At 46.8% G+C, this 10,841-nt stretch overlaps 1 protein-coding gene across 1 annotated transcript in view; it reads left to right on the forward strand.

Annotated features, from left to right (window-relative positions):
* Positions 1–746: 746 nt before the first annotated feature.
* LOC128437504 (slit homolog 1 protein) overlaps positions 747–10,841 on the forward strand; it is a 90,526-nt gene continuing 80,431 nt past the window's right edge. Inside the window, exons 1-3 of the mRNA XM_053419689.1 lie at positions 747–1,000; positions 9,733–9,804; positions 10,793–10,841. The exon at positions 10,793–10,841 is cut by the window's right edge and continues 23 nt beyond it. Of these exons, the coding sequence (XP_053275664.1) occupies positions 747–1,000; positions 9,733–9,804; positions 10,793–10,841 (375 nt within the window). The remainder of the gene's footprint in view (positions 1,001–9,732; positions 9,805–10,792) is intronic.

Here is a 10,841-nt window from a genome sequence, read left to right on the forward strand (position 1 = left end):
CGCTGCTGCTGTCACTGAAGAGATGTGAGTTCACCCTGGGTGTGTGTGTGTGTGTGTGTCTGTGTGTGTTTGTGTGGAGGGGTGTGTGTGTGTGTATGTATATGTGTGGAGGGGGGTGTTATGGGAGGAGTCTAAGTGCTGTTATTTGTAAAAGCTTTTGATGGATGATTGCTCTGTGTGTGTGTGTTTGTGTGTGTGTGTGTGTGTGTGTGTGTGTTGGTGTGTGTGTGTGTGAGAGAGAGAGACAGAGGGAGTGAGGGAGTCCCCCCCTTCTCCTTTTCTTTTTTTCTAGTGGCTCACTGTTCGGTGCACAATGACTCAATGAAAAGTGGAGGGGCGAGCACACTGTACGTCTGCATGAGGGAGAGAGAGGGAGCAGAGGACACAGAGCAGAGAGGAAGAGGAAGAAGAAGAAGAAGAGGAAGAAGAGGAGGAAGGAGAAGAGGAAGGGGAGGTGATTGGAGGGAGCTGTGAGGCTGTGGACAACAGAAGGGGAGGATATACTGGTCTCTCCCCCCCTCCTCTCTCTCTCTCTCTCTCTCTCTGAAAGGCCACTCTGGGATCAAGTGGCAGCCGTTCAGTCCCAGCTCAACTTCACCTGGCTGCTCGTCTCTCTCTCTCTCCGTCTCCTGAAGCGTCTCACTCGTTCCTCTTCAGGCTTTTGTTCCTCCACTTCTCCCTCTTCAAGGTGCTGCTGGTTGTGGTCACTCATCCCACGACCAGTGTCTGCAGTGTGGTGCCGCAGGATGCCTGCTGGGAGAGGAGGGGATGGAGCCGGGTCAGGACCGGGCCGGGGGACGCCGGCGGTGGCCCCTGGTCGGGCTCCTGGCCCCGGGCTGTGGAGGATGGTGCTGTGGGCCGGTGTGGTGCTGCTGGCCGGTGGAGGAGGATGTGCGGAGGCGTGCCCGGCTCTGTGCAGCTGCCTGGGGAACACGGTGGACTGCCACGGCCTGGGGATCCACTCGGTGCCCAAGAACATCCCCCGAGGGACCGAGAGGCTGTGAGTACACTGACCGTGTGTGTGTGTTCACGTGAGGTGTGTGTGTGTGTTCATGAGAGGTGTGTGTTCACGTGAGAGGTGTGTGTGTGTGTGTGTGTGTGTTCATGTGAGATGAGGGGAATCCTTCAGAGTGACGGCACCTTGCTTCATGTGAAGGACCAGGTTCTATGTTTGGTCTTTATAGGTCAGAGCCTGAAGGTCCTCACATGTATGTGAAAACACAGATATCTGCAATTTGTATATGATAGGATGTGTGTGTGTGTGTGTGTGTGTGTGTGTGTGTGTGTGTGTGTGTGTGTGTGTGTGTGTGTGTGTGTGTGTGTGTGTGTGTGTGGCTTTGTGTCATTTCTGCTTTGCTGCAGTGTCTCTTCTCTGGTGCTCATTAGGTCTCTTTACGTCTGTTTAACTTCATCACACACACACACAAACACACACACACTCACACACACACACACACACACACCTTCTTCACAGTGCTGCTCTGCGGCATCGTTCCTCTTCCAGCTTTTTTCCCTGTTGTAATTTCACATTTAATCGGTTTTATTTTTATTTTTGGTCCAGATCTCCATGTTTATATCATTCACACGTCCTCATCGTCTCTCAGAGCAGATCCATGTCTCCGTTCTCTTTATTTCATTTCACTCTCTTCTGCATCTGGTCTGAACTCATATAGTGAAACTGCAGAAGGTTCAGAACATCGTAGTAAATCTCATTTTATTCGTGTTTGGGTCGTCAGTAAATCTTTCTCCTTAATGAGGCGAATCGTGTTCTCTGTAATGACTCAGATTTATTTATTTAAACTTTCCAACACGTGTTAATTTAACTATGTGGATTTTAATATGAGGCTGAAGATGGTGCTATAGACAAACTGCATTGTACTGAATGTGTTTGTTCTTCCTCCTTCATGTTTATTATTGATTTGGACAAAACATTAGACAAACTGCAGCCTCATCAATAAATACATGATATAGTAAAACAAAGTGAACATTATTATATTTGTAAGTTTACAAGGAGGCTCCTTAATATGTCAAAAACATCAAAGTGTTGAATCTAATTCATTCAGATAAAAAAGGCCTTGAAAGATTTCTCTGAAGCACTTTGTCGATTCGTCTTTAAACTGAAAAGTGAAATATCAATCCATCTAATATTTATATTCTCCCTTCCAGATAAACGTTTGGTGCCACTTTTTGAGAAGTGACTCACGTCGCTGTAGATATTTTGAGAGAACTTCTCGTTCTGACCCACTGATCTAGTTTTCCTGAAACCTCCAGGAGTCGTTAATCTTCCCTCCGCCTCGTGCACGCCCACGAGCGCTCAGATCCAAAGTTCCTCTTATCTCCTGATGACGCTGCTGGTTTCCTGGTCCGTCCTCCAGAGAGGTTCTACTTGTGTTTGTGTGAAATAACGACTCACTGATGGATTCTTATGGTATCGACCCACTTGTCCCATAAATAGAGTCTAGAAACACGAGGTTGTCCTCCTTTGAAACTCTAACCTAAGAAAATCTGAATTTATATATCAAAATATGATAAGGACACACTTTATCTGTTTGCCTCTCTAAGTGTCCTGTTTGTGGTGTGTGTTTGTGTTGTGTGTGTGTGTGTGTACTCCAGGTTCCAGAGTGCCTGTGTGTGAATAATTGATGATTGTCAGCGGTGCCAGCACAGACACACTATCCGTCCTCCTCTGGTTCACTGTAGCGTGGAGGATGTTTTCCCCTCTGAGGCGGATCGCTCTATGATCGGGGACGGGGGGGGGCTCGGGCTCCCGGTCAAAGTGAAATGGCCTGGAAACATCTCAGAGCCACTTGTCCGTTTGTCCCCTGACGTCGCTGAGAGGGTCACAGCTTCTCTCTCTAAGAGCAACTGACAGTGGGGAAGCGGAGGAAAGTGGCTCAGCATCGAACCGCGTCTCAGACAGAAGTGCTGCTGCTGTGGGTCGGTGGACAGGGAGCGTTCAGCAGAATCCACAGGTTCAAGTGATGCTAGGACTTCTTCTTCTTCTTCTTCTTCTTCTTCTTCTTCTTTTTCTTCTTCTTCTTCTTCTATTGTTTATTGCTGTCTCTACTTCTTGTGATTGGTCCAATTCTGTGTCTTGTACAATGAGGCACAATGAAGATACTTCTCATCTAGCTGTCTCCTGGTTCACCACCGTCAGCAGTGAACTCTGGGACCTGGTGGTGAGCAGCAGTGGTTCTGTTCCATCCCAGAAGTGGCTCTCATCAGCAGACTGACCCAGGATCAGTGCAGTGATCTGAAAACATTGATAAGTGATGTGAAAACCACCCGTATTCACAAATCACACATTTACCTCAATAATCTGTAGAAGGTGCGATATCCTCTTCCCTTCACTAGTGTGAGCGACAACTTGAACTTTGACCCTAACACCTCCACAGTCTGGAAAACGAGGCCGTCCAGAAACTTAAGAATAAGAATCAATCACGACGTTGTTTGTAGAAAGATGAATCTCTGTTCACAACAAAACCCAGATTGGTAGAATTCCAACTCTCTGCAGGGGAACTCTTCCCATGGGTGATTTGAACGACACCAGAGAAGGACCAACAACCGCTTGTTCCATGTAGACGTGGCCAGTGTGACCTTTTGACCTCTGAGCCCCCCCCCCCCCCAGAGCTTCACCAGCCGACCGCCCTGTGGACTCAGACAGTGGAGAGGAGTGACTCATTAAACTGCTATTTGTTAAAGGGCTTGTCGCCCAATTAGCATGTAAAGTGATCTGTGTGTGTGTGTGTGTGTGTGTGTGTGTGTGTGTGTGTGTGTGAGTGTGTGTGTGTGTGTGTGTGTGTGTGTGTGTGTGTGTGTGCTGGCCACTCGGGGACACAGAGTTAGTGGTGTGTGTGTGTTGGATAGAGACGTGTGTGTGTGTACAGTATTCCCTGGGAGACAGTCGGCAATAAGAGAGTCATTTATCAAGGTGACTGCATCCCCCCCCCCCCCCCCCCAATCGTCGGATTGTCATGGCAGCGCTGAAAAATGGATGCCCTGATGAGCTCGGCTGTTTGAGCAGAGAGAAGAGGAATGTGTGTGAGAACGAGAGAGAGCGGGGGGGAATGTGTGTCTGCGAGTGTGTGAAGTCTAATCAGAGGAAAGAGTAAAGAGCAGGAGTCAGATGGTTTCTGCTGCACTGGGACCAGTGACTTCTAGAAACAGGTTATTGTCCTCAGGAGTTTAGAATATACTCATGATAGACACCAGCAGAGAGACGACAATAATTGTGTTGATTTGCAAAAGCTTTTCACACTTATGAATGATAACAAAGGTCTAAATGGATAAAAGGATAAATCAATGACTCGTTAACTACTGAAGGTCAAAGGTTAACTTCACTTTGACATCATTAAGTTCTGTAAAAGTTATATTTTCGAAAGAAAAACGTTCAAAGTTTCCACAGATTTGTGTTTTGGTACTTGAGTATTAGTAGTAGAGACCAACAACTCAAACATGAACACGGGACCCAGTCGCACACTGAAAACACACACACACACACACTCGTTTATTATCTCCATGCATCATTATACAAATTGGGCATGAAATAAAAATATGAATCAAGCTGTGCAAGTGTGTACGTTCAAGTGTGTGTGTCTTGTGTGTGTGTGTGTGTGTGTGTCTGTGTGTGTGCCATAATGTATTGCCGCCAGTGAGACGGCTAATCGAGTGTGCAGAGGATTAGCGTTAGCGACTGACGCGGTGAGTAGAGAGCGGGAAACTGAGCTGCCACGTGCACACAATGACGCCACACACACACACACACACACACACACACACACACACAGACACACTTATGAGGACATTGCATGGAGTTACTGGAAATTTAACGTCATATGTGTAATTCTGAGCGGGTGTTCAGCCTAAATGGATTTACACTTTGGTGTAGGTGGGGAAAACAACAGTTATTAGTAGACAAATTATTTTATTTTCACTTTTAGTTCCCAGTTCTTTCACCTTTCTCACACACGCACACACACACGCACACACACACACACACGCACACACACACACACACACACACACACACACACACACACACACACACACACACACACACACACCGAACCATCTTCCCTGCAGCCCCTCAGTGGGAGAGAGGCTGCTACTGAAGTGCCATTAGTCCTGAATGTGTGTGCGATGGGGGCAGTGAGGAGGAGGAGGGTTGTTATCAGGCTGTCAGATGAAGAGGAGGAGGTGGGGAGGAGGAGAGGAAGGAGGAGGACTGGTGAGGGGAGGTGTTATAGAGAGGAAGAGGAGGAGGAGGGAGGTGAAAATAAGGGAGACGACAGTGAAAACTCAGAGAAAGTCTGTTCTGAACTGGGTTTGAATCTTTAAAATGTGAATTGGGGAAGTGGAGCAGTTTCTATAGATGTTCTCATTTCTGTCCTTCACCTTGTTGGGACTTTGATGATGTTTCCTGTGGTGCTTGTAGAATCACCTCAGGGGTCACACCAGGACAAAGACAATCAGAAGTTTGTACTTTTGCAAGGTTTTGTTTTAGATCCAGTTATTGTTTTTAAGCTTTTGTACCAGTTATCGATACGGTGATGCTGTTTCTAATGTTACGTGATTCCTGGAAATCATCTTTTGAGCCCTGAGTCTTTACATCTGATCTTTTCTCTGTCCAGTTTCAAAGTAATGGACTGTAAATAAAGATGGATGACGCACTCACATATGACGAATGCTGCCACCTAATGCCGAAGATGTAATCGGAGCGAGAGGCTGTGCAGCTGCGATCGATGGAAGGATGATGTTTCACATAATTTCTATATCATCAAATATATAACTATAAAACCACATCTATCAGAAACATCAACACTTAAGCATCAGTGTGATGAGATCCACCTGAAATAGGAGAAACCATCTTTGAGAAACATTTATCTAATCTGATTTTTTATCTCATCTCATGTCATCATTTTTTAGTCCATGTCCCATCTGCTTACATGGAGGAGGCGGGGTTTATGAAATATACAACAGCAACGTCTGGTTATCATTGGTTACCAACTATTTACATCAGAAATAATAAAACAAACAATAACATAGAGTCTAACCTTAAATTCTCTAAACTCAGTTAAAAGTTCTCGGTCCAGAAGCTGTAACCAAGCAAAATGAACCTCAACCAAACAAACACACATTTCACTGTGTTGTGTGTCTCTGACGGACGTGGCTGTGGTTTCGTGGTGAGTGGTGGTTTCCAGTAATGCTTCACGTCTGTACGATGAAACCTCACTGGTGTTTGTCGGCTGCACAGATGCTCGGTTTATTAGCAGATTACAATCAGTCATCGATTTACCAGGCGCAGCTCGGATGTATCCTGCGTGTGCACAGTGGGTTTATACCAACGTTTCTCAGAGAGGAGACGTGAATGAAAGATGATTTTTTATATTATTATATATTTGACCATTTTCAAGCCATGACACATCTTCCTTACTCAGTGTATTTGATATTTGTACATCGACCTCTGGGTGACCTCTGGATCCAATTCTCTGGACTTTACCCACAGGTCACGTCTGAAAACGGCTCAAGAGTATCGATCAAAATGTGGCATAATTTGTGTTCTGGTGTATTTTGGCTTCATCTTCTTGAGAGTAGGAGGAAGAGGAGACGAGCTAATTAGCATTTTCATGACGTCAGAGTGAATGAACGTGTTTAATGTTGTTTTTATACGTTGCAAGGATTCTACTTAGGTAAAAACATTTCAGTGTTTTGAGTAGGGTTGCATGTGTGGAGACATTTCACCCCAGACAATGTAGAAGGAAAGGCTGTGTACATTTGCAAGTACTGTGCAAAGACCTACGTTAAGAATGACACAAAGAGGCAGAAGCATATAGTCAAGTGCCCAAAGTTTCCTCAGGGCTGAAATCAGCCAATGACAAATCAATTTTTTTTAAATTTATGTCTGTATATGACAAGGTAAATACAGTTAGTATAAATTACCCACACAATTTCCAGTTTATTCCCGTTAATTCCCGCTAATTCCCGTATATTCCCGTTAATTCCCATGGAAAGTTTCCAGCTTTGAATATTCCCGGAATTTTGCAACCCTAGTTGACTCGCAGCTAAACTCTAACATCAGCCTCCACTCACTGTTTGCTTCTTCTCTCTCTATCCACATGACGTAGCTCTTCATCCTCCTGAATACACCTCCTCCTCCTCCTCCTCCTCTGCCTCCTCCTCCCCCTCCTTCTCCTCCTCCTCCTCCCCCTCCTTCTCCTCCTCCTCCTCCTCCTCCTCCTCTCCCTCCATATCAGATCTGACAGTGGAGAGCAGAGCTGAGCGGATCAACTGCCTCACTGCCCACTGAGGCTGTGTGTGTGTTTGTGTGTGTGTGTGTGTGTGTGTGTGTGTGTGTTTATGTGTGTGTGTGTGTGTGAGACGCGTTCTGCTTTAATGAGCTATTGTTTGGCAGAGTCGCCACTCGAGGGGAGTCTGTCGCTCAGCTGACCCCTGACCCCGCCATGCTGCACAAAACTCAATTAGCCACGCCTCATCAGGCCACCGCTTGTGTCCGTCTCCTCCCTGGAGTCTCCGTCCTGCTCCTCACACAACAAAGACCGACCTCCCCAGAGTGTGTTTGTCCTGCTTCGTCCCTCATGCTCCTGGAGAGTGGGGAAACGTGGTCGCTCGCTGTACGTCCTCCTGGTCCTCCTTGTCCTCCTCGTCTTCCTCCACTCCTCCTCGTCCTCCCGTGCTTGTTTTTCCAGGGAGGTTTAGTTGTCGGGATAATGTCGCACACATCCAGGGAGTGATTGTGGACGCCCCCCCCCCCCCCCTGCCATGACCCGTCTCCATCCGTCCTTCCCTCCCTCGCTCCCAGCCAATCCCCCTCCGGCCCTGAGAGCCACCACCTCCTCCATCACTGGGCTGGAACACCTCCTCCACCTCCCAGCACCTCCTCCAGGTGACAGTGGGCCTGAGTCCTAGCAGCTCGTGTCACACTGCACACAACCACGTTACTTTCCCCCGGTTCCCTTCACGGTATCTGGATTCTATCTTCACCAGTTCCACCACATTCAACACTCTGAGATTTAGTAACTAATTCTAATGTCCTCACTTACCTTCACTCTCTTTAGTCGATTACAATCCTTCCTCTGAACACAGATGAACGCTTGTTTTTGATTTGGTACTTTAGAAACGTGTCTTATTTAGTTTTTTTGACATAACTCCCCTGAGATGCTGTAGCTTCTCCCGCCTCTACGGTTGTTTCAGCTTCCGATATCTGTATATCAATCTGTAGAAATCTCCGTCTGTCAAATGTCAACCACTGTTAGTCCGCCTCACACTTGTCATGTGTATTGTCGTGGCCCACTGAAGTGTTGTGTTGTTTCTTTTAACTGAATAAAGCTCATCTGAACTGGGAACAAACCGGTGAACAGATCCTTGTGCAGCAGCAGCTCTTTACTTTACCTCAGCTCTTACCCAAACACACAGGTTCAGAACAGACACTGAACCTGTTTGCTCTGTAAATGTTGTGTCTCTTTTGTGTATTGTGTTTTCATTCAGTGGTCGGTTACACACTGAGAGTTCAGCGTGGTGAGGGTGGCTCGTTGGGACTCGATGGAGGAGACGTTTCTATCGTTGTGACCGAGTGATCCATCAGTTCATAGAGGATGAAATAAAATAGACGTTTAAAAAACTGGACGTTCTCATGAAAGTGATCAGCAGGGATCCAAACCACAGCTCTCTCTCTCTCTCTCTCTCTCTCTCTCTCTCTCTCTCTCCGCCTTTCCTTCACATAGGACAGGACAAGGTCACACTCTGCTCCACCCTTTACAGTAGTCCAGGAACATGACACTCTCTCTCTCTCTCACACACACACACACACACACACACACACACACACACAGGTACGTGCACGGGGCTCAGCTTACCTCTCCTTCCACAAAGCCTCGTGGGAAGAGTGACATCATCCCCCTCTCTTTCTTCGCCGCTGTCAATCAAGGCAGACAATGAGGTCATAGGGTTAACCCCCCCCCTTGGATAGGTAGAATATCACATGACACACGCTGGCAACAGTTTGGACCTGAAGTGAGAGTTAACACCTGCAGAGATTAGGAAGGAGTTAGAAACTGAGCCGGGTACTCGTGTCATCATCTGACCTTCTGCTCCAGTAGGAAGCAGGGACACATGACAGGCTCTCCATCGCCCCCTGGGGGTCGGCTGCAGTACAGGTCATACGTTCTATCAAAGACTTTCTGTCCTTTCAAGGCGTTGTTATCACACAGACTCAAGTGTTTCTGATAAGTTTGGTTTCAATCAGTTATTTGATGATATAAATAAAACGGATTGCTGTAGCTGGAACTCGTCTGTAAACAGAACTGATCTCAGGTCACTCATCTTGTCCGTGGTGAAGACTCAGGATTCCTGGAGCCTCTGTCAGTAGATTGATAACCGGGGTTTCCAGGGTTGTTTTATATTGTTATGAGGACGTGTAAGTAATTCTGGGACTCTGGAGTTGATGGTATTGATTCATATCTGTCGTACTTGACATCGGTCTTAAATTAAACTTATTATGGTCATAAAAACCTTCAGAAACTCACAAATATGTTTGTGGTTATAGTATATCAGTGTTTTACTTGTGTGGAAGCAACAATCAATACTTTTACACAACAATAACTCTGTTGTGTGTCTGTATTCTTTGTACTTGCACTTATGTATATATATATCGACATTGATAAAGTTTATGAACTTCTGTTCCCTGATCTTCCTGTTGTCCTTCTTGTCTTCCAGGGATCTGAACGGAAACAACCTGACAGTCATCACCAAGACGGACTTCTCTGGCCTCAAACACCTCCGAGTTCTGTGAGTCGCTGCCCCGTCCACTCGATTCCCCCCCGACCTTCACTCACTGCTGTCGCGCTCAGTGTTGACGCGGCAGCAGCTTGTGTTTGTCCAGCAGAGAGTTCAGTTAGTTTCAGCTCCGGTAGGAATGTTGGGAATCGTCTCCACGGAGCCATCGGAGGCCAGAGGGCATCGAACAACGCTTCAGCTCAGCACCGACACATGAGCCACCCGGAGGTGCTTGTTCGGTGTCGGTGTCAGTCAGATTTACAACAGGGGGGGGGTTTGTCTGTGACCCTCTGACCTGGAAACACCGGGCCCTCTGGGAGAGGCTGGAGGAGCAGCGGCTTCCTGTGCCCGCCCACGGACTGGGACTGAGCGTCCGTGATGGACATGAGGTGTTAAAAGGACGACATGCCAGGAACTAATGACAACTCAGGAGGCCCGCTCAAAACAGATTAGCCACCCACTGGGATGCAGGGGGGGGGGGGGGGGGGGGGGGGGGTGTTTTCTGTCAGGAGGGGTATATGATGGAGGAACCTGTGCAGAGTATTTGTCAAACGTAAAGATAAATGTTTGGGTTGATTCAAGAATGATCAACGGGAATCGAGCGCAACCATTAACAGCAAGTAAAGATGGACAGCCCGTCTCCACCTCCTCCCACTATCCAGAAATGAAGCATCGATATCTCAGATATGAACACTGAGTCTGTACTGCACGTCTCTTCTCTGGAAGTCAGTCGTGGGCGCTTCTCTCCCGTGATTAAACCCAGTGTTATAACGTCTCCACCAAACAAATACATTTAGTTTTATTTACCAAACATATCTCAGCCGACGTGAACATGCTTTAAACATATTTCGCGGTTTCTAAGCTAAACAGCTCAAATGAAACTATAATAACAATATTTTAAATTGTTCCTGCACTTGTTATTTGTCAGAATCCCCATTATTAAAACACGTCTATGATCTGTTGACTGATTAGTTGTGATCGATGTGTTTTTGTGCCGCAGACATCTGATGGAGAACCAGATCAGTAACGTCGAGAGGGGGGCGTTCGAT

This window comes from Pleuronectes platessa, chromosome 3 (assembly GCF_947347685.1).
Source record: "Pleuronectes platessa chromosome 3, fPlePla1.1, whole genome shotgun sequence".
Lineage (NCBI taxonomy): Eukaryota > Metazoa > Chordata > Actinopteri > Pleuronectiformes > Pleuronectidae > Pleuronectes > Pleuronectes platessa.